At 39.8% G+C, this 24,773-nt stretch overlaps 1 protein-coding gene across 1 annotated transcript; it reads left to right on the top strand.

Moving 5' to 3' along the window:
- The first annotated feature begins 359 nt into the window (after nt 1-359).
- On the top strand, nt 360-23,980 carry ANKRD22 (ankyrin repeat domain 22). Its single transcript, XM_082610922.1, has 6 exons — nt 360-575; nt 13,826-14,017; nt 17,379-17,486; nt 20,307-20,384; nt 21,808-21,906; nt 22,177-23,980. The coding sequence occupies exons 1-6, from the start codon at nt 555-557 to the stop codon at nt 22,252-22,254; spliced, it is 576 nt and encodes a 191-aa protein (XP_082467048.1). The 5' UTR covers nt 360-554; the 3' UTR covers nt 22,255-23,980.
- Nucleotides 23,981-24,773: the final 793 nt, after the last annotated feature.

Genomic DNA, 24,773 nt, shown 5'->3' with positions numbered 1-24,773 from the left:
ATGTGTGCATAAAGATAGCAATAATCCATCAGTTTTAAAGATTATTTTTCATGAAGGTCAAGTCCTATGCAGACATATATGGTTCTAACAAGGGAGTTTGTTTGCACTTAGCCTTTCTCAATAGCCACTGAAAACCAGATTTCAATTAGGAAATGTCCTAAACACAGTATCCTGTTTTGAGCCCTGAGTCCTTTCTGCCCGTGTGAGAACTTTTCTTCCCCCCTCATCTTTGCTTCCTTTTTTCCACATGTCACCACTGGCAGAGTAGGTATGACTCAGAAACCGGTTCCTCGGGGTTGTAACATTAGATGATGCACAACTTGGGTGATTCATTACACGGTAAACTAATGCCCTTGTTTCATTGGGTTGGGCTCTCTGGAAGGTGTGTTGCTGTGTAGGCTGCTGGAAGAACACTCACAGGTGTGGAAAGAAAGGACTTGCCACCGACCTGGGCTTCTAGGGACCTTTCTCTTGACTGGGAAGGATTTTGATGTTAATTGGAAATACCTGCAGAAGATTCAAGAAGCTGTGAAATAAGTCTGTGAAGGACCAGCATGGGAATCCTATACTCTGAGGTACGTAACTTCTCTGGAAATAAGATTCCCAAGATGTTAAAAATCGCTTATGCTTTTCAGATGGAATTTCCTATCCCTATTAATGTCTCCTTTTCGTCTGTCTAACTTTCTGTAAGAGCATTAAGTCAAAACAAAGTCCAGTGTGCTAGTCTTTTTGATATTTTAATATTTTAAGGCAAATTATTTTGCAATCCTAAAACTTTAGCTAGATAGTAGCTAGTAGAGAGCCATATAGTATACATGTCATGATGTCCAGATGTTTGAGGGGGTAATTTGGATCTGTAAAATGAAATTTATGAAAAGGGAGTTAATGGAGTTGTGTTTTCTGATGTCAAACATCCAGAGGACAAGTAAAAATTGTCTTCAACTGGATTTTCTAAACAGACTAAAGATAGCTTGGCTCTTTTATGGGAATGTGTGTATAGAGTAATGCCTTTCCGCTTGATATTTGAAAGGAGATTCATCTCTAGCAATTACTAATAAAGTCTACCCCTGTATAGAAGAAGGATAAAAACAGAATGTAGTTTTGATATTTTGAGTTTTTTCTTTTCACAGCTGATGGATACAGAAATGCTTTTTCCTGTATTGAGAGTAACCTATTAGAATCAAATAGATTTTTAACGATGTTTCAAAGGAGTACAAGAGAGTGCTGTTTAAACAAGAGTCCAAGAGGTGTAATGATGTTATTATTCATGATTTGCTCCCTTTCCTCTCTGACACAAATAACCTGTCGGTCCACCTTTCATTGCAGATGCTCAACAGAACCTCTCTGGGTGCTTCTTCTAAGACTAAAGGCAGTTTCTCAATGTTGGCAGTTATGTCGAATGCCAGGGGTGTGTGTGGGTGTGTCTTTCTGTAGTCAGCTTTTCTTTGATTAGTTTATATTTCTAGATATGTCTTGCCCAGTGACTTTAGGCTAGTGAAGAACTCACATATATGAAAATGTCAACACATGTAATGTTCTAAAATGCTACCCTGGCCTTTCTTAAACCCTAGATTGCCTAAGCACCAGAAAGTGGAACTTGTTGAAAATGCAGTTTCAAGGGCCCCTACCCCAGAGAGTCTGTTTCACTCAGTTTGAGGTACGGTTCAGAAACCTACTTTTTAGGGGAGCCCCCCAAGTGATTCTGATGTAGGTGATCAGTTTACCACCCCTGGGAGAGAAACACTGCTCTGGGCTAGTGCTTTTCAAATTTAAATGTGCCTACAGATCACTCAAAAGATCTTGTTCAAATGCAGATTATTATTCTATAGGTCTGGGTGGGGCATAAGATAATGCATTTCAGCTCTGCAATATGCTGCTGGCCCTGGACGAGGCTGTGCGAAGCCAGACTGTAGTCTACAGTCTAGGTCCTGGAAATGATTACTTACGGTCTTTGCAAGAGCAGTGTTTGTTGATGGGGTGTGGATTTGGCAAGTGGTTGAGTCAAGGCAAGGCATTGATATTATAAGTATCAGTGAGAATATCCCCGGAAGTGGAATGAACTTTTCACTTTTCAGATATATTGAGGACAAAGAAATGTGGAATCTACTATGATATTTGAAGGCAAATACAACAATCACACACACACACACACACACACGTATACACACACCCCTAAAAGACCCTAACTTACCTAGAAGCTCATAAGTAATTATTCAAAGCTCATAATTAACATTGAATCAAAGAATAGTGTCAGCTAAAATAATATATGTACAACCTAAAAATTGAGAGTTATGTTTTATTCAGCGGACACACTGAGGACTTCAAGCCCGGGAGGCAGCATCTCAAATAACCCTGAGAAAACTGCTCCAAGGAGGCGAGGGTGAGCTAGGACAGATAGGAGTTTTGCAACAAAGGGCAGGTAGTAGGAAGAAAAAGTTACTGTTAATAAAAGAAAACTAGATACGTCAAGTTAAGGAATTTAGTGCTTTTCTGTGTATGGGAAGATGCAAGAGTCTGGGCTCACTAAAATCACTCCTTTGATATGCACCTCAGCTACATGGGGCCAGGATCCTGTGTTTTCATATCCTGAGTTTCCACAGGGCTCACCATTGGAGTGGCTGCAGTCTGATGGCTGCTAGATGGTAGGTATTCTTTGTTTCCTGCCTGAGTTCCCTCGGGTCTCACCGACTCACCTTTGGTGGCTGGTGGTGACCGCAATTGCTGATGACTGTGACATCCTTTGTTTACTGATATGGCAGGCAATATTTTATTTCTCAATAGTCTTAAGTAGTATTGGGAGAAATGATGTTTCCATGCAACTCAGTATCACAATTGATACTACTTTGAGTAACTCAGAGGTACTTAGAACTTGGGCTCACATAGCATCTTAACAAAAGAAAAATAAATTTTTAGAGGAGTGGCAAGACAAAGGAAAAGTACTTGGAGTTTCTAAGGCAGCAAATTGAGAGAAGGCAAATATGTAGGGGAGCTAATGGAAGACAAGGGCTAGTTAGAAATTTTTCTCTGTAGTTTACTTTGGTGACTTCTCTGGGCTGACAAAGGTAATTTTGTCCTTCCTAGTAGACAAAGAAGGGGCAACACCTTCACATATTTATGTCCTGCTTTTAGCTAAAGAGGGGGAGGACAGAGAACATTCTTTGTATCTGCTTCTTCTCAATTGCCTTTAGTTCAAAATAACTGTTACACTAAGAGGTGTAAATTGGGGTGCATATTCTGCTACCCTCTACAGCCTTGCATTGCTAATAGTTATGCTATTATATATATAGCATATATATATATTTGTTGAGGTATAATTGACATAACATTATATTAGTTTCAGGTGTACAAAGGAATGATTCAATATTTGTATATATTGCAAAATGATCACCACAATAAATCCATTAACATCTGTCATCACACATTTTTTTTTTTTTTTTTTTTTGTGGTACGCGGGCCTCTCACTGCTGTGGCCTCTCCCGCTGCGGAGCACAGGCTCCGGATGCGCAGGCTCAGCGGCCATGGCTCACAGGCCCAGCCGCTCCGCGGCATGCGGGACCCTCCTGGACCGGGGCACAAACCCGTGTCCCCTGCATCGGCAGGTGGACTCCCAACCACTGCGCCACCAGGGAAGCCCACACATTTTTTTTGATGTTAACTTTCAAGATCCACATTCCTAGCTGCTTTCAAACATGCAATGCAGTATTATTAACTACAGTCACCATGCTGTACATTACATCCCAATGACTTATTCATTTTATAACTAGAAATTTTCACCTTTTGACCCCCTTCACCTATTTCTCACACCTCCGACCTCCTGCCCTGTCTCAGGCAACCACCAATCTATTCCCTATATTCATGTGCTTATTTGTGTGTGTGTGTGTGTGCTTGTTTGTTTGTCATTTTTCCTTGTTGTTGTTTAGATTCCACATAAAAGTGAGAACATGTGGCATTTATCTTTTTCTGTCTGACTTCACTTAACATAATACCCTTAAGGTCCATCTTTGTTTTTGCAAATGGTAAAATTTTGTTCCTTCTATGGCTGAATAATATTCCATTGTGTATATGTACCACATCTTCTTTACCCATGTGTTCATCGATGGACATTTATGTTGTTTCTAATATATTTGTAAAAAAGAAGGAGAGAATGAGGGAGTGTCCCAGAGTGGGTCCTAACCTCTGCACTAGAGGATATGCTTAGAGCTCAGTGAGAGAACTAAGCTTGGATTGAGCACCCCCAGCTATGCAGGCCAGACTTTTAAACAGGGCTGATTCATTTAAACCAGGCATCCCCAACTCCTGTTAGGAACCAGGCCGCACAGCAGGAGGTGAGTGGTGGGCAGGCAGGCAAGCGAGCAAAGCTTCATCTGTACTTACAGCCGCTCCCCATCACCTGCACTACTGCCTGAGCTCCGCCTCCTGTCAGATCAGTGGCCGCGTTAGATTCTCATAAGAGCACGAACCCTACTGTGAACTGCCCATGTGAGAGATCTAGGCTGTGCACTCCTCATGAGAATCTAATGCTTGATGATCTGAGGTGAAGCTAGTGCTGGGGAGCTGCTGCAAATACAGATTATCATTAGCAGAGCGGTTTGACTGCACAGAGATCATAATAAGTTAATTGCTTTCAGATTCATATCAAAACCCTATCAGTGAGTGGCAAGTGACAATTAAGCTGCATCTTACAGAGCAGACTGGACATAAGCAAGAGACTTCAGGTGTCACTGTCTCCCATCACCCCCAGATGGGACCATGTAGTTGCAGGAAAACAAGTTCAGGGCTCCCACTGACTCTGCATTATGGTGAATTATATGATTATTTCATTATATATTACAGTGTAATAATAATAGAAATAAAGTGCACAATAAATGTAATGTACTTGAATCATCCCGAAAACATCTCCCCCTCCCCCGCTCCATGGAAAAACTGTCTTCCATGAAATGGATCCCTGGTGCCAAAAAGGTTGGGGACCACTGATTTAAACCCTTATCACACATATCTGTTCATACTATTTACAATAATAACAAGTATTTAATTAGGCCTTTATTATGTGCCTGGCTGTGTTCTAAACATTTTAACTGTATTAACTCATTTAATACTCACCCAACCATATAAGAGAGTCACTGTGATTATCCTTATTTTACAAGTGAAAAAACTGAGGCAAAGATAGTTTCAGGAACTGGCCTAGAGTTATGCAGCTAAAAAGTACTTACTGGCTAGAGACCTGTGTACATTCAGGGAAATTGTGCTCATGTCCTGAGGAACATGCTAAGTTCTTTCCCTAAAGCTCTCTCAACAGGCATGTCACCCTCCATAAATAAGCTGGTCTTAACCACTCTGCTCTTCTGCCAGCGCTCTTCCCACGAAATTACACTATTGTCCTTTTCCCTTTGTTAGAAGAATAGGGTAAACTAAATCCAGGTTCCAATGAGGTACATTTTACTCCCACCCTGTAGAGAAGTGTTGCACACTGCAAAGTATTACAAAAATTAGAAAGAAGGAAGTTGTATAAGAACTTAAAGAGCTCAAGAATTTGTGCTTAGGAAACCTATAGAATCTTCTCCAGGCTCTTGTCCTTGTCAGCTGGGGAAACAAGACCTTAAAAGGAATATCTAGAAAATTATATTACAATGATATATCCCTTTAAACTTTGGGAAAGTTTAAAGTTACCTATGAACAGTGGTACCCCCACACACACATACACACATACACACATACACACACTCTTAATATTAATGTTTTAGGAATATATCTGTTTTTCAGATAGGAAGATGTTACCATAGAAAAAGGGCATATGGTTTAAAGAAGAGGGGGATCATACTGAAATATACAGTGTCCAGAGAAAGCAATTTAGGCTGAGCAGGGCTTTTTGGGAGAGCTGGTACCATCGAGGAGGAGAACTCAGGGGGAACAGGAATAGAGATGCAATGAATGGGAAGGCCATTGGACTGGAAACCCAGGAAACCTAGAATTTAGTCCCTATTGTGCCAGAAACTCGGGGCAGTTGGGGTAAATCACTTAACCTCTTCTGGTCACAGTTTTGATATATAAAACAAGATAGCTGGGTGAGGTTGGGTTCAGCATGAAACATTGTGTCCTTCCATGATAAGGGAAAAGGAAAGGCAAAGGCAATTGAAAAAAATGCTCCCCTCACAATCTCTACTTAGTTTGTGTATTGAATCCTTTCAAGATTTTGCATTGTATATTTATTTATTTATTTATTAAAAAAATTATTTTATTTTATTTATTTTTGGCTGTGTTGGGTCTTCGTTGCTGTGCACAGGCTTTCTCTAGTTGCGGCGAGCGGGGGCCACTCTGCACTGCGGTGTGCGGGCTTCTCATTGTGGTGGCCTCTCCTGTTGCAGAACATGGGCTCTAGGTGCGCAGGCTTCAGTAGTTGTGGCTCGCAGGCTCAGTAGTTGTGGCTCGCGGGCTTAGTTGCTCGGCAGCATGTGGGATCTTCCCAGACCAGGGCTCGAACCCGTGTCCCCTGCATTGGCAGGCGGATTCTTAACCACTGCACCACCAGGGAAGCCCTAGCATTGTATATTTAAAAAAGAGCACCAAATAGCTTCTATCCCAATTGATTTCTTGATTCTTTCCTTGTATATTTTAAGTATTTTACAAGTGATAATGTGGTACTAAATCACATTTTAAAAAGGAAATGAAAACTTCATTGTATGAACAGAAACTGGCACTAAACATTTGTAAATATTTATTCATTCACTCAGTCATCCATTTATTTAATCAACAATATTTATTGATCACATACTGTATTCCTGGCACATGCTAGCTCCTGGTACATAGTGATAAATAAATAAGAGTAGATCTTGACCTCTTGGAGCTACCAAGGTAAAATGAATATACAAATTTAAAAAAAATAATTGTAAGTAGTGAAAAGAGAAATCAAGGAAGCAACAGGATAAAGAGAGAGTATATAAGAGGACTGTATATATGTAATTAGATTTGACCTGAAAGGCTCCAATGAGGTAGTGACATTCGAGCTGAACTCTGAGGAATATGAATCTAGTCTTGGGAATCTTGGGGAGAGTGTTCCAGACAAGGGGTGTTATGTATGGAGAATCTGAAGCATGGGAAGTTGGGCCAGTTGGAATAACTGAGTGGTATATGAAAGGTATGGGTGAGAGCAGTTCATCTAGGTACAGGCAATCAGAAGTTTTATTTTCTATTCTGAATTTAGAGACTAATAATACTGACTAAAGGTTGATTTGCTTTTTGTCATCACGGTGCTCCAGTAATTCTAAATAATGTCAGTTTAACAAGGTCATCCCCACCCTTGGGCAGCCATTGTTTGGCAGAGAGTCCTAGAGCCCAGGAGGCAGTGAGAGTGACACTACTGCTTCCTCAAAGCCCTGCATTCACGTCTTTGGTGGCCTGAGGTAGTAGGGAGATATCAGGGCCTCCGATTTGCTAGATCAAGCAGCTAGAACCCACCCTTCCTCTGCCCTTTCTCCTCGTGATTGGAGGCAAAGGCTTTCTTGCCCTGCCCTGGCCTCAGAGCTTCTCAGGTCTCAAGTGTGGTAATGAAGCTTCTTTAACTTCCTGGCCGTGAAGACAACATCATGTTCTCAAAAAGACCTTGTTGGAGAAGGAATAGAAAATAGATAAATGTGTGCCCTTCCTTGATTTCCCCTTCACTCTTACTATCCTCATAATCCAACCACTGCTGGGACTGTCCTTTACGTTACATAAAGGCTAAGTGGACCTAAGACACACACACACACAAAATTCCTGTGCCTTTTTTATTTATCTGAAAGAAAGAATTTACTAAGAAATTTAAATCACAGTATGTGAAGAAATGAGTCATCAGAAGGAAAGGCTTGAGATTTATTGTACGAATAAAATAAAACCTTCATTATTATTCCCTAAGATTTCCTAAGTTGAAGAGGAAGAAAACATCTTCTTGCCTTTTCTGGGAAGACATTTCATTAGTGTACACGTTTATCTTGTACACCATCTGAACCGTGTTGCATCAAAACCCACAGATTCTTATGGGCTTCCCTGGTGGCGCAGTGGTTGAGAGTCCGCCTGCCGGTGCAGGGGACATGGCTTCGTGCCCCGGTCCGGGAGGATCCCACATGCCGCAGAGCAGCTGGGCCTGTGAGCCATGGCCGCTGAGCCTGCGCGCCCGGAGCCTGTGCTCCGCAACGGGAGAGGCCACAACAGTGAGAGGCCCGTGTACCGCAAAAAAAAAACCTAAAAAACAAAAACAAAAAAACACAGATTCTCCTCAGAAATTGTTAGGGAACATTTTAAATGGGGGGAGCTTCAGCGTGGAGATGGTTAATAAGCAACTTATCAAGGCAGAGTTCCAAAGTCTCTTTCTTTAGACTGACAGTTAGGGAGGAACCACTACACTTCAGGGGAAGCAATACTGAAAGTGGGGATGGTGGGGAAACTTTGCTTTTCAAGACCTCTATTACAGTGCAAACAGCTCAGATTCCTCCATGGTACTAAAATAATGTCAAATATTTTTCCAGCTGTGATATCTATTTTACTTGGAGCAGTGTAAAACACGGTTATGTTAAATAACCCATACAGAACAGTTTAGTTAATCATCAACAAACTGAATGTGTCTTGTGCTCCCCAGAGGCACTTCTTAAATTTTAGGGCCTGGAAAAGGGAGATACAAAGTGGGACTGGGGTGGGCCTCTAGCACCCAGTTATCAACTATTTTGAAAGCCAGGCATGTACCCTTCCTCTTCTTCTGGCTGGTCTATGAATTAAATGGACATGAGGAAGATTAATAGGAGAAAATCAAACAAAAGTTTAATAACATGTATACTTGGGAGAGACCCAGGAAAACTGAATAACTCACCAAAATGGCTGAAACCCTCACGTTAAATACCATCTTCAGCTAAAGACGGAGAGGGTGTTGGGGGTAGTGATTTGGGACTTTGAAGCGGAGGAAGGTAATTCACAAAAGATGAAAAAGCAAATGTTTGGTAAATAAATGTTTGCTGGGCCTGCAGAGACAATGGGACACAGAATGGACTCTGATCTTTAGGCCCTGCTGAGTTTCCCCCATACTCTTTGCAGAGATCTCTGCTGAAAGCTCTATTCCAGAACAGGGCCCCCTCACACCCACGTTTTTTTTAATTGAAGTAGAGTTGATTTACAATGTTGTGCCAATCTCTGCTGTATAGCAAAGTGAATCAGTTTTACACGTGTATACATTCTTATTTTTAAAATTCTTTTCCATTATGGTTTATTCCAGGAGATTGGATATAGTTCCCTGTGCTGTACAGTAGGACCTTGTTGTTTATTTATTCTAAATGTGATAGTTTGCATCTACAAACCCCAAATTCCCAGTCCATCCCCCTCCTCCCCTCTGCCCCTTGGCAACCACAGTCTGATCTCAACCAACAGTCTGTGAGTCTGTTTCTGTTTTGTAGACATGTTCATTTGTGCCATATTTTAGATTCCACATATAAGTGATATCATATGGTATTTGTCTTCCTCTTTCTGACTTACTTCACTTAGTATGATAATCTCTAGTTGCATCCATGTTGCTACAAATGGCATTATTTTGTTCTTTTTTAATGGCTGAGTAGTATTCTACTGTATATATGTATCATGTCTTCTTTATCCATTCATCTGTCGATGGACATTTAGGTTGTTTCCATGTTTTGGCTATCGTGAACAGTGCTGCTATGAACATAGGGGTGCATGTATCTTTTTAAATTATAGTTTTGTCCAGGTATATGCCCAGGAGTGGGATTGCTGCATCATATGGTAATTCTATTTTTAGTTTTCTGAGGAACCACCATACTGTTCTTCATAGTGGCTGCACCAACTTACCTTCCCACCAACAGTGTAGGAGGGTTCCCTTTTCTCCACACCCTCTCCAGCATTTGCTATTTGTAGACTAAAAAAAAAAAAAATTATTTATTTATTGGGCTGAGCCGGGCCTTAGTTGCAGCACACAGGATCTTCATTGCCGCATGCAGGATCTTTTAGTTGCGGCATGTGAGATCTTTAGTTGCAGCATGCGAACTCTTAGCTGCGGCATGCAGGATCTAGTTCTCTGACCAGGGGTTGAACCCAGGCCCCCTGCAATGGGAACTTGGAGTCTTAGCCACTGGACCACAGGGGAAGTCCCTATTTGTAGACTATTTAATGATGGCCATTCTGACCGGTGTGAGGTGGTACTTCATTGTAGTTTTGATTTGCATTTCTCTGATAATTAGTGATTTTAAAAAATTAATTTTTATTGGAGTATAGTTGATTTACAATGTTGTGTTAGTTTCTGCTGTACAGCAAATTGAATCAGTTATACATATACATATATCCACCCATTTTTAGATTCTATTCCCATATAGGTCATCACAGAGTATTGAGTAGAGTTCCCTGTGCTATACAGTAGGTTCTTATTAGTTATCAATTTTATATATAGTAGCGTGTATATGTCAATCCCAATCTCCCAATTTATCCCTCCCCCGGTAATTAGTGAGGTTGAGCATCTTTTCATGTGTCCACTGGCCATCTGTATGTCTTCTTTGGAGAAATGTATATTAAGGTCTTCTGCCCATTTTTCAATTGGGTTGTTTGTTTTTTTGCTGTTGAGTCATATGAGCTGTTTGTATATTTTGGAGATTAAGCCCTTGTCGGTTGCATCATTTGCAAATATTTTCTCCCATTATGTAAGCTAACTTTTTTTTTATATATAATGGTTTCCTCTGCTGTGCAAAAGCTTGTAAATTTGATTAGGTCTCATTTGTTTATTTTTGTTTTTATTTCTATTGCTTTGGGAGACTGACCTAAGAAAACATTGGCATGATTTATGTCAGAGAATCTTTTATCTAAATTCTTTAGGCAGCTGAGAGAGAGGTAAAAAGACTTTCTGAGTCTTCAGTTTCTTAAAAATAATCAGCCTAAATTAATCCTCATGCCAAAGAGGCACATTTTGGGGTGGCAAATTTTGCTCCCCTACTTCATTAAACCATTCATGTATTTAAACATAATTGCTGTTTATTGAATATCTATGTCTATCTATTTATTGATGATAAATACATGTTAGCATAAGGCATGAAGATCAAACCTCAGACTTTCTGGCAAAAAATTCAGCTAATGTAAAGTTCTCTCTATCCTGAATATTTATCTTTCCTCCCTTGCTTTGGCTTTAGAACCAAACTGTCATTGTTTAGTAAGGTTAATTCTTCACTATCCTATCATCTCTTCATTCTCTTTCAGTAATTGTTTATTTGATAACCACCTCTGCCCATCTTCACTGGCAGCTATGTTTTTAAAAAATAACTATAAGAATAGCCTACATTAATTGAGGATTTATTATGAGTCACACCTGAGTTATGTGCTTCATCTATACAGTCACGCTTAATCCTTTCTGTAACCTGATAAAGAAGATGTGATTATTAAATGGAGAAAGAAGCTGAGCACAAATTGTTTAAGTAAGTTGTCCAAATAACATAACTGTTTCGTGGCAGAGTTGATTGGAACCAGAAAGTTTGCTTCCAGTGCCTGTATTTATAACCACTTGAAGCCACCACTTTGCCTATAAATGTGCAGAACTTTGGCTGGACCCTGCTACAGCCCTCTGGGTACTCACTAGCTCCCGCTTAGCTTTCACTACCAAACTTACCATGAATTCCTCTCTGATCACACTCCAATTCTTCATAGACCGCGAACTCAGACCCCTGTATTCTGCCTTCTGTCTGACACTTATGAAATCCGTCTCTGAATGGTCCTTAGTGATCAAATCCAGCAATCTTATCTTGCACTTGATTCTCTTAACTCTATCTTCCTTCTTGAAACTTTTAAACTTTTTTTTAGCAGATATTGCTAAGCACAGAAACTGTGTGTCTAGGAAATAGGCAGCCTAAGAAAGATGGGAAGATAAGGTCAGGTTAATATTGGAAGTAATATTGCTCAGGTGGGATTGAGAAACACTCCAAGACCCCCTGCGACTCTTGCAGGAAAACTCTCCACTTTTCCTTTCCTCTTTATGGTTAACTCTCAGTGAAGATTTTGAGGCACCCGAGCAGAGCGAGCTTTGTGTGGTGTCCTGTGTGCATGTGGGCCCAGTGTTGCCAAATCTTTCAGTTTTTAAAGAGAATCTGGAAAGCCAGATCACTACATGAAAAAATCCAGCTTTTGAAATACTGTAAATTAAAATGCTAGGAAAAGAAGAATTAACAATTTGTATGTGATGTCTAAGTGAGCCAGGAAGGCATTTTACTTTTTGGCAGAAAAATTAACTCTATAGCCACCTGTTTTCAAGTTCTGCATAGAAGGCCATCAGTTCCCAAGTGCTAGCCCGTGAGTAGTAGTCATCAGTGGCAAATTTTCATTGGTGTATGTGAAATTTTTTAAAAAATGAAGTAGGATTTTCCCATAGAGCTAATTCTATCTAACAGACTTTTTCCTTCCCCTCGGATTATAGACTTATGTTGTCAGTGCTTTTATGACCCTGAGCTGCCCCCTAGTGGAGACAGAGTTTATAACAGCATAGAACCTTTTCAGCTGCTTTTACACCTCATGCAGCAAAACACTATGTGATGTCTAGTAATTTAATTTAATTTTCTAACTTAAAAAAAAAAAAACTTTGCCTCCTTTGCATCTGGACCATGTCATTTTCTGATTTCTCCTGCAACCGCTCTGACCATCACTTCTTTACCTCCTGGCAGATATCGCTAATTAATTTAATTAATACTAAATAAGCAATTATAATAACCTCCATAAATTGAGCATCATTCATGTTCCAGGAATTCTAAGTGCTTTTTTATACTGTCTAATTAAAATCAATCTGAAACTATTTAATGTGTGCCTACCATGTGCCCAGTACTGTGTTATACATATGCTGGGGCTATGGCAGTGAATGGAATGAAGTAGCCTCTATTCATGTGGAATTTATAGCCTGAACTTCAGTGCTTTCCCTCACTCACTGTGGCCTCAACCCCTCCTGGTTCACAGTAGCTTGCAACACACAATTATAAATAATTAAGAAAAGAGGTATAGTTTTGTCAGTTGCTGTGAAGGAATACTGGACTCAGGAAAGATAGATAAAATGAAAATAAGTTATGACATGAAGGATGAGCTAGCAGTTAGCCAGGTGAAGAGAGAAACGAAAAAGTGGCTGTTGTTTTGGTTTTTTGTTTGTTTGTTTGTTTTGTAGAGTAAGGACAGAGGCCCCAGTAGAAGAAACTAAACATGAGATATTGGAAAAAAGAGAGAAGTCCAGAGGGAGAGAAGAGAGGGGAAGTAGGCAAGATGACGTCTGCTCAGATCTTGCTGTTTAACTCCCATCTTGCTTTGCAAAATTCCTTATAATGCTTTCTAAAATAAAAAGCATCTAGTTGCAGCTAATTACATAATTCTTTATTTGTATATTATTTGTCTAAAAAAGCTCTTTCCCACTGTGCAGATTTCCTTGAGTACAGGGGGCCATGTGTCTTTGTCCCATTAACTTAGTGGTGCCCTAAACTCCTCTGATATGCAGATTTTATCTTGAGTAGAAACCTGCTTTTCTGACAGGCATCATTTATCCATGAACTCAACACACAATTTCCTTACTGAGTTGGCAATATTGCATCCATCTTTTCACTAATTCGTCCATTCAATGAACACTCCTGTGTGCCAAGCAATTTAGGGAATAGTAAGGGGTCCCTGGTGGCCCTACCCTTGTTCTAGACTTATGGCTAGACATAAATGAGACCCCAAATCTCATCAACAAAGCAGTAGATTACAATTTGGAAACATGGAATTTTAAGGTGTCGGGTGATTTTTTTTTTCTTGGTGTGGTTTAATTATTCCCATATTTCAAAACCTGCTTTTGTTTTCCTCTCCTCAGCCCATCTGCCAGGCGGCCTATCAGAATGACTTGGGTCAAGTGTGCCAGTGGGTGAGGGAAGACGGCAACTGTATCAACGTTCAAGATGGCTTTAATGGAGACACCCCCCTGATCTGCGCTTGCAGGCGAGGGCACCTGAGAATCGTTTCCTTCCTTCTGAGAAGAAACGCTGATGTGAACCTCAAAAACCAGGTGAGGCCATGACCATGGTAGTTCCTTTCTCCTCGCACCAATGGAAGCAGTGGATGTCATTTGCTTATTGTTTGTAGCTCCTAATACCAACAATTTTGGGGGGCCTTACTTTAGAGAGACTGACACACACTGAGGCCATATTACCAGGCTAAAAAGCAAAATAAAACATAGGTCAGGGCTTCCCTAGTGGCGCAGTGGTTGAGAGTCCACCTGCCGATGCAGGGGACACGGGTTCGTGCCCTGGTCTGGGAAGATCCCACATGCTGCGGAGTGGCTGGGCCTGTGAGCCATGGCCGCTGAGCCTGCGCGTCTGGAGCCTGTGCTCCGCAGTGGGAGAGGCCACAACAGTGAGAGGCCCGCGTCCAGCAAAAAAAAAGAAAAAGAAAAAAAAAAAAGGTCAATGAACAGGCATATTTTGTGGGGTTTCATGGCTAATTATGTCCTTGTATTTCTAAAAAAAAAAAAAAAAAAAAAAGGATGGTGCACTCATTCTACTCCTCTTCCTCACTATTACAGAAGTAAAAGGAAAGATTTCCTGGAAAACAAGTATTCACCCAGTGGTGCTATTTCATTAGTTAGATTTTTACCTACCTGTCAATGTTCTGATCTCCAGAAGATCCTATAATTTGCTTGTGGAATAAAAAAAACTTCAGTGAGAAATTTGCCAAGAACAAATATGCTCACGAACCAGAGGCTGCTTGAAACCAGACAGAAAGGCATGAAGAATATACTTAAATATGTATTATTAGCTGACTTGGAGTCTTCAGAACTAAGGAAGAGCTGGACATGCTGTGAACATCCTTTCAGAACCCCATGGGAACATCCAGTATCTGCATCATAGTAAAGGCAACATTTAAAGTGCACTAAGTAAATATAAGAAGTCACTCTTTGTAATAATTATGAATGCCCTGTACCCACTCAAGTACATTCAATGAGGGAAAATAGCCTGTAGGGCCCCACCTCTCCCTTCCAAGTCATTTTAAAGTCTAGCTCATTGGGAGTAATAATATAGTATCAGAAAATGGATCACTACTGGACTTTCTTTTAATTTTTTAATTTTTAAAATTTTATTTATTTATTTATTTATTTATTGGCTGCATTGGGTCTTCTCTAGTTGCCACCAGCAGGGGTTATTCTTCATTGTGGTGCACAGGTTTCTCATTGCGGTGGCTTCTCTTGTTGTGGAGCACGGGCTCTAGGCCCGCGGGCTTCACTAGTTGTGGTACATGGGCTCAATAGTTGTGGCTCATGGGCTCTAGAGTGCAGGCTCAGTAGTTGTGGTGCACGGGCTTATTTGCTCCGTGGCATGTGGGATCTTCCCGGACCAGGGCTCAAACCCGTGTCCCCTGCACTGGCAGGTGGATTCTTAACCACTGTGCCACCAGGGAAGTCCATTACTGGACTTTCTTGTTTGTGCTTCCTATTTTTTGTGGGTTGGGTTTAAAAGCAAGTCACGGCTGTGTTAATCTAACAGATAGGCTGCTTAGTGGAGTGTGACATGATTGCCCCAGCACCCAGCTGAGGAACCAGGTGTGTGGCCTTGTGGTGAGATGGGGTGGCCAAGACAGATGTCTCTGGGTTTGTGCCCTCTCAGGAGACTTGCTGGTTAGGAAGCTGAGGGAGGGAGATGTTTGTCAACACAGGGACAGGGCTGAGGAGGCATGCTTATCTCTGTTTTGCAGAGAACCTGAGCCAGGCTGCTTATGGAAATCCTGGGAAGGACTTCAGTGGATTCCTTAGCAGAGATTTTATGGGAAGTGTTTGGTTTGCAACTGCCCATTTAAAAAATATTTTCAATGGTTTTTAAAGGTTTAATCTTTTCCATTTTCCCCAATACTAATCCTTGTACATTAATAATCTGAATTGGTGCTTTCCCGTTTCTTAAATATATATTTGAGTTATCTTCAGAAGTACTAAACAGAGGCCTTAAAAGCAAGCAAACAAAAAGCTCTGGTGTTGGTATAGATGTACATACATGCCTAACAGAGTGATGGATTGTATGGAAAGCAAATTAAACTAAAACATAAAGATATCTTTTTGTGGTGTTGTTTGTTTGTTTTGGTATGCCAGATTGACCAGGATTAAGACATAAAATCAAATGCTGATCAGGAAGGAAGTTTAAATCATTATCATTTTACCAGAGCAAAATTTAGCCATACAGTGTGAGGCATCAATGCCTTTTATGCCAGGAATTCTATTTTATGAAACTTAGGCTAAGGACAAATTTAGAAATGTTGACAAAGCTTTATACATGAGGATTCAAGCAACGTTATTTGTGAAAATGAAAAGTTAAAATTACTTGAAACGTTCAACAGTTAGGGTTTGGCTAAATAAATTCGAACAGCTCCATAGAACGATAAACAGTGCAGCCATAACAGTTACATGTTTTAAAATATTAAATGGCATAAGAAAATGCACATATTCTACATGTTAACTGAAAACAAAGCAGATATAATTTTTCATGTGCAGTATGATCCTACACTGAAAAATTCCACATATATGCATTTTAAAGACTGGAAGAAGATACAGCAAAATATCAACAGTTAACTCTGGGCTGTTTGATAATGTGTGATTTTAAATTCTATCCTTATACTCTTGTCTAGTTTGCAAAATTTTTACAGAGAACACCGTTACCATTAGAAAAACAAAAATACTCTTATTTAAGAAGAGTAGAAATGAACCTCTCTTTTCTTCCTGACTTTCCTCTCTTCTCATTGATTTGGTTGGAATTCCAGTCACCATAGCTTGTTTTGCATTACACTTATTTCGCATTACACTTGCACTTGTTTCGGTCTACCTTTGCTTGATTATGAGGCCCTGAGGTTTTATAACCCCCGCAATTCCTAGAAGCTTAAATCTGTCACCTGATAATTATTCATGTATTTGAAGAATTAAATTCAGTTATTTCCATTCTTTCGGCACTGCTTGTGTTCATGTAGGAACATGGAAAAATTGCCATGTGGTTAAAATTTTCCTATAAACAAACCACAAAATGAATAATTGTGTACCATAGATGATTAAGGAGTAATTATAGCTTTTCATACTAAATTGTCCTATGTTTATATCTCAATATATTTTTTCCCCAAACCAAAATGAATGTGAGAATATATCTTTTGATGATTCGTAAAATATACATTTCACTTGTCTTTCTATGGCCCAACTTTTTCTTTAGACTGTACTGTGTTCAATATTCTGGTCAATGGAATTCTGGGTTTATTAATTAGATTTATTCCACAGAAAGAAATGCCATGGATACCACAAAAATAAAAAGCATGGACTAAAGTTTTTGATAGGGTAATCTAAAAATATGCAATTTAAAATAATATTTTATTACTAAATAGGCCTTTTCTTAATTTTTTAGAAACAGAGAACCTGCTTGCATTATGCTGTGAAGAAAAGATTTACCTTCTTTGATTATCTACTCATTATCCTCTTAATGCCTGTCCTGCTTATTGGCTATTTCCTCATGGTGAGTACAACACTCGTGAGAGCAAAAGATAAATGAGTATAAATGAGTAAGAGATCAACAGCATGAGTCATTAAATTTTGCCAAGTTGGTGAGATGTAAATAAATAGTAACAAGTAAGCTCTTAGTTTGTATTCTACAAATGGCATCTCTAACATACATGCAATGCTATGACTGAAGTAAAGCAAGAAGAAAGGTAGCCAGGTAAATCAGTCAATGGTAAAGTAATCTGTGCAATGTTTATTAGGAAAAATAAATTAAATTTGTTTAAGAATCTTCCGAAGGAAAAGCAAAAATCCTGAATATTAAAAAGAATCCCCTCCCTACTATTTCTTTTCTTTCTTTAAAATTTATTTATCTATTTATCTATCTATCTATCTATTTATTTATTTATTTATGACTGCATTGGTCTTCGTTGCTGCACGTGGGCTTTCTCTAGTTGCGCTGAGCAGGGTCTTCTCTTCATTGAGGTGCACGGGCTTCTCACTGCAGTGGCTTCTCTTGTTGCGGAGCACGGGATCTAGGCGCTTGGGCTTCAGTAGTTGTGGATTGCGGGCTCTAGAGCTCAGGCTCAGTAGCGCACGGGCTTAGTTGTTCCACAGCATGTGGGATCTTCCTGGACCAGGGCTCCAACCCGTGTCCCCTGCACTGGCAGGCGGATTCTTAACCACTGTGCCACCAGGGAAGCACCCCTGCTATTTCTTTTCTCCTTTTTTTTTTGTAAGAAGAGTTTAGATTTTTGTACATATCTTTTTGAGTTTCTGATTTTTAAGGACCCATCCTGGTGTGAGTTACAAAACAGATCCCAGGAGATTTGCACCAGAAACTGACAAACACAGGAGATCTTTATAGAGAATTTGAAGCCTACCTCTCACCTTGGTAGATTTATTCATGTTTGAAGGAATCTTTGGCATGCAGTAAGCTGCTTACATAAAGGAAGGTGTAGTTGGTATAGGAATGCAGTCATATTATGAGTAGAAGATGAAGCTGGAGGTTTTTAATTTTATTTATTTATTTATTTCCAAATAGAGCGACAGGTTTGCACTGACTCATTCACTTTTTTCCCATCTGGTTCCTCTTGTGGCCAGTTCTCCCTTCGAGAGATAACTCAACAGATACGTAATTTATTCCATTTAAATGACCAACTCCCGTCTCTTCTTGCTAATAGACTATGAGTGTTAGTTATTCTTGTTAACATAAACTCCAGAACAAAATCTGCCAGTAGGTAATGTTATTATCTCCTTGGGTAATTAAATGTTATACATTTTGAAGAACTATAATTAAATATGATAACATTGATTTTGATGCTTGGATTTATGAGAGAGAGGAAACTATAATTCACTGATAAACACATACTCTGTTTTTACCCTTGAAAGGTTCTTGAAAAATTGTGTGTTTAGTACACAGCACTTGAATATTTGTAGTTTTGGGGTGGGGTAAATCTGCCATTCATTTCCAAACCTTTTTGGAGATTATGAAGAAAAAAATCACAACTATGATTGGCAAGGCTCATTCAGAATTTGTTGACACACAACCTTGCTCTCTAAGACTGTAAAATGTTTAAAGCTGGAGCCCTGGGCAAATATACGAACTATTATGAATAACTCAGCTCTGATTGCACATGTTTTATCTTAATTCATGGGGCCTGAAATTGTAAATTTGTGATGCCTAAGAAATAAATGACATGAGAGGAAATGATAGGGGAAAGGATCAGAAAAGACTGTGTTATATCAGAGGAAGATAGGAGGAGAAAAGCAGTTTAGACATTGACATAGGTGGGAAGCCCAAAGAGAAGACAGCTGGGTGGAGCTTCCTAAGTGGTAAAGGGGCTGAACTCCAGGACATGCCCACCTGAGCAGAGAAAGCCACGATCCCTAATGGAATAGGATGGTGGGGGGATGCTCAAAGTGTCCTGTGGTCAGAATCTCAGGGAACTAGGCAGGAAAAGTGGGTTTCTGAGGAGCCTAGTTAATTTCATTCATGTGTTCCATCATTCAACACATACTTATTATAGACTTTTACGTGTCAGACACTGTGCTGGGCGTTAGGAATACAATGATGAACTAAACAGGTATAGTCCTTGTCCTCATGAGAGTTAGAGGATTGTGAAGAATAAGTCATTAATCCAATAGTGACAGAACACATGTGAAGTTCCTATGAGGTAGTTGGTAGAGAGAGGTGGTCAGTGTTAGGAGAGCCCAGAGGAGAGGGGTGTCACCTGGAGAGGTAGGTCAGGGACAGCCTCCTGGAGGGAGATATTAAAGATGAACTTACCAGGCAAAGAGGAGAGAGGAGGCTTCTAGACAGAAGAAGCATTCAGGGCAGCTCTTCTATGGCACGGGGGAGCCTGGTGGGAATGAAAGACTAACCAAGGCCAAGGTGAGCCGGGGCTGTGGATGAAATGGCTGGGGCCATAAGCAGAGGGCAAAATATATGGCACCTTGTCACAGGCTGAAGGCTTTGCTTTTGCCCCCGGAGCAATGGGATGCTATAGAAGGGTTTTGAGCAAGGAAGGGAAAGACGGGCCCCTGGACTCCATCCTTAGTAGGATTTGGCAGGAGTTGGGTAGGGCCCCAGATTTTGCATTTTTAGGTCCCAAGGTGCTGATGCTGTTACTCCAGGACCACACTCTGACAACCATGGCTTTACCTAATTAATATTAAAGGGCAGTGAGGAGGTGGGGGAGAGTTGAAGAAAGAGGCATAGACGCGTAGGGGTGTTGGGATTAAAATGAAGCCTATTGATTGGAATAGTCCAGATGTAAGAGGGAGACAATGTTTGTAAATAAACCTCTCTTGTTCTTGTGCTTGCTGTTTGTCATAGGTATCAAAGACAAAGCAGAATGAGTCTCTTGTACGAATGCTACTTAACGCTGGTGTCGAAGTTAATGCTACAGATCGTGTAAGTTTATATTTTTAGTCACTTTGAAATAACATTGCAAATGGTATTTGTGGGTAGTGTACTTGTCAACTATAAAGTTGCTCGCTTTATTTTCCGAAGCACTTGTACATTTAGTTTCTGCTTCCTTCCCCTCCTTCCTTCCTTCCTTTTTACTGCGTCAGGCAACCTTGATATTGTTTATATTCTGTCACTGAACTCATGGGAATAACATTTTTATTGAATATAGAATATTTTTAAAAGAACTGCCCCACCACTAGTGGGGAGTTAAGAAAAATGCAGCCTCTGATTACAAAATTCCACTGTCAGTAGTTAGGCTGGAGTCAGAATGCCTATGTGTAAACCTAGGCTTGCCACTTTTTACCTATGTGAGTTTTGGCAAGTTTTAAAACTTACTGGACTCTCAGTTTCCTCATCTGTAAAATGGGAACATCACTAGTCCTTACTTATAAGGATCATATGGTATTTGTTTTTCTCTTTCTGACTTGCTTCACTCTGTATGACAGACTCTAGGTCCATCCACCTCACTATAAATAACTCAATTTTGTTTCTTTTTATGGCTGAGTAATATTCCACTGTATATATGTGCCACATCTTCTTTATCCAGTCATCTGTCGATGGACACTTAGGTTGCTTCCATGTCCTGGCTATTGTAAATAGAGTTGCAATGAACATTTTGGTACATGACTCTTTTTGAATTATGGTTTCCTCAGGGTATATGCCCAGTAGTGGGATTGCTGGGTCATATGGTAGTTCTATTTTTAGTTTTTTAAGGAACCTCCATACTGTTCTCCATAGTGGCTGTATCAATTTATATTCCCACCAACAGTGCAAGAGGGTTCTCTTTTCTCCACACCCTCTCCAGCATTTATTGTTTGTAGATTTTTTAATGATGGCCATTCTGACCAGTATGAGATGATATCTCACTGTAGTTTTGATATGCATTTCTCTAATGATTAATGATGTTGAGCATTCTTTCATCTGTTTGTTGGCAATCTTATAGGGATCATTATATGAAGCATTGGGCAGAGTGCCTGGCACATAGTAAGTGCTCAATGAATCCTAACAGCTGCTGCTGCAGCCAAGATCCCAACCCCCTGGTGAGAAGGGCCCCATCTGCAAACTAAGGAAAGATAAGGACAAAGGTCAAAGAGAAATCCAAATGACAGTAAGAACAGTGATAACAGGAGTACCATCGGCTAACTTCTTCCTGTTTATAAGGTTTTGTCTTCACCTTTTGGCCCAAACCTTTGCACTCATTTTCTTCTCTCAAAAGTTTACTTGCATGAAATAGTTCCACAAAGATGGTTTTCAGACTGTTTGTTTGGCTTAGCTGTACATTACAAAATATGAAAAGTGCTTGCTAAAGAAGCCATATGCTGCAGTGTGTAAGGATTCCGAATGATGTCGATGCTTTGTGTTTCAGTATGGCTGCACTGCGCTACATTATGCCTGCGAAATGAAAAACCAGACTCTCATCCCTGTGCTCCTTGCAGCCCATGCAGACCCCATGATAAAGAACAAGGTAAGGATCTTTGGACCATGGTCTGAGGTTCTTCTGTCATCATAACCTTCTAACTTTGGCTTTGTGTTGACATAAATTAATTGCCTCTGAAGCTGTTAAGAGCAAATCAATTGTCCTCATTAAGGAATCAAGTTATCCTATTAATGCTAGAACCAAATGACAGTCAACATTGTCTGTCATTCGGTTCTAGCATTAATAGGATGACATTGTCATTTCATTGACATTTGATTTTCTTGGAGATAAATAGCTATGATTTCTTTTTCTCCTCAGCATGGTGAGAGTTCCCTGGATATTGCACAGAGATTAAAATTTTCCCAGATTGAATTACTGCTAAGGAAAACGTCATAATCATTATGACCTCATATGAAGAAGTACAAAAAGGACTGGATTCTATTTCCATCTTGGACTCTTGGTCTGTGGACCACTCAATCTGGAGGTCACCATGGTATGAGGATAACTATGGTTGCCATGGGTAATGTTTTGGAAAAGCTTTGTATTTCTAATTTTTTTTTGCTCAGTGGAGTTCACTGTGGTCAAAATCCTTCTAGCGGAAACACTAAAGCTGTCGGATTCTCCACTGCAGTCAAAAAAGGGTGATGTTTCAAACTCAGTCTCTCCTGAAGGAGAGGATCAGCGTTATCCATGTTATCTGTTTTCAGTTGTGTTGCTCTTATAAAGAGGCTGTCCCATCCATATCCTGCCCCAGGAGAAAAACTGTTCTTCTGAGGCTCCTTTGAGTAGTAAGAGGAAGAATCAAAGCATGCACATTTGTATAGAATGGTGTGTGTATGTGTGCCGGCTTAGAGATTCGTATATAAATATTCCAGCTTCAACAAAATCGTCTATCAGTTGTCACCACAGATATTGGCAAATGCTACAAGTCAGAGCCTTGTTTTCCTTTCCAAGGAGCCAGTGTACCAGCATACCTCTAGATGTTTTGCTATCAACTTACAAATAAGAGCCATCTTGATTTTGAAAAACATTATGTAACTATCAAGTTGTTTATTGAAAAATAGCTTTATGATTCTCTTGTGAATGCAAGGCAGTTACTAATCTTGTTAGTACTGTTTATTTTTTATTCATAAAATTAAAACTATTATTGTAAATTATTTGGATAAAGTAATTCTTTACAAGAAATAGAGCTATATGATGAGATAGTGTCTGGATTATACTTCTAGAGGAGAGATTGTGAAAATCAATATATCTCTCTCAAGTCCTTTGTCAGTGACACAGAGCAGAAATAAGCACATTTAAAAATGACTGAGGGCTTCCCTGGTGGCGCAGTGGTTAAGAAACCACTTGCCAATGCAAGGGACACAGGTTCAAGCCCTGGTCTGGAAGATCCCACATGCCGCAGAGCAACTAAGTCCGTGCGCCACAACTACTGAGCCTGCGCTCTAGAGCCCGCGAGCCATAACTACTGAAGCCCGTGCGCCTAGAGCCCGTGCTCCACAACAAGAGAAGCCACCGCAGTGAGAAGCCTGCACACTGCAAGGAAGAGTAGGCCCAGCTCGCCGCAGCTAGAGAAAGCCCGCACAGAGCAACAAAGACCCAAAGCAGCCAAAAATAAATAAATAAATTTATTTTTTAAAAAATAATAAAAATGACTGAATTTTGCAAAGCAAGACTGAATCATGAATATTTTTAGACATGGACTAAGCCATACCGTGTGGTAACAAATATAGTCTAAGAATGAAAGATTTACCATCCTTGAACAGAACAAAGATCTAATAAAAATCAAATCCAGGAATATTTATTGAACTATGCACAGTGACTTAAGGCACATATTTTGTGAGGGAAGTAGTTGTATGTAGATATAGATTCTGAAGCCCTTAAACGTCTCTTTCTACATTATTTAAGATCCATTCACATTGAACTGAGTTATCAGGTGACTGAGGATTGAAAAAAAAGCAAGTGAAACTTCACACATCAGTATACCTTCAACACATTGCCAGTATACCTTCAATTTGGTGTCAGAGTTTCGCAAAATTACCATGCCATGTAATTTATAAGTGTTGTCTTTGAAACTGTGTGAAAATTGGACAATTTTCTAAAGAAATAAATCCAGATTTATAAATGAGTTGGGTGACTGTCTAATAGTACCTTTGTTAAGATCAAAGCATAATGTTTTATTATGCTCATGACATTTTAAAACTTTCTTCCCAGCGTTTAATTTTTGAAGGCAGAAGCCTAGGCCAGACATTTGAAAACAGAAGGTGTCCTAGCCGCAAGCTGTAAACTCTCAAATAAGCTTGGACTAGAACCTAGGTACTGAAATACACATGCATGCTTTATGCAATGCATAATGTATTAATTAGAAAACTCAAAATACCCTACAAAATTATCTTCTGGCACTCAACTACAAAACTTGGCCTTTTCATCTCTACTTGTACATTGAGTTTTCTTTCTCTTTTTTTTTTTAAGATTTTTTTTTTTTTGATGTGGACCATTTTTAAAGTCTTTATTGAATTTGTTAAAATACTGCTTCTGATTAATGTTTCAGTTTCTTGGCTGCGAGGCATGTGGGATCTTAGCTCCCCCGCCAGGGAATGAACCCGCACCCGCGGCATTGGAAGGAGAAATCTTAACCACTGGACTGCCAGGGAAGTCCCTTCTTTTTCTTTTTTAAAGCAGCTTGGCTTCCTGAGGTAGTGTTATGTATCTGTAGCAATAAGGTGAAAACATCTAGCTTATTTTGTCAAATTCAACAACAATCCAGAGATTTAAGATCTGTGACCCCAATTTGTCATTTTATTTTATTGTTCCAAAAATATGGCTCGTAGACAAAAAAAATTAATGTTTTAAGGATATTTACCTGAATGACATAAAGAATGTCTCGATAATTTCTAGCTGTCAGGTAAAACCTA

Source organism: Mesoplodon mirus, assembly GCF_964341445.2.
Source record: "Mesoplodon mirus genome assembly, chromosome: 2".
Taxonomy (NCBI): domain Eukaryota; kingdom Metazoa; phylum Chordata; class Mammalia; order Artiodactyla; family Ziphiidae; genus Mesoplodon; species Mesoplodon mirus.
Note: the sequence above shows the minus strand (reverse complement) of the source record. Positions and strands in the feature narration are given on the sequence as shown.

Excerpts from the sequence above, each read along its gene's own strand:
- ANKRD22 (XM_082610922.1), top strand. The coding sequence starts at position 555 with ATGGGAATCCTATACTCTGAG. Across the intron at positions 17,487-20,306 it reads TTATTGGCTATTTCCTCATG|GTATCAAAGACAAAGCAGAA; the intron begins GTGAGTACAACA and ends TGTTTGTCATAG. Across the intron at positions 21,907-22,176 it reads ACCCCATGATAAAGAACAAG|CATGGTGAGAGTTCCCTGGA; the intron begins GTAAGGATCTTT and ends TTTTCTCCTCAG.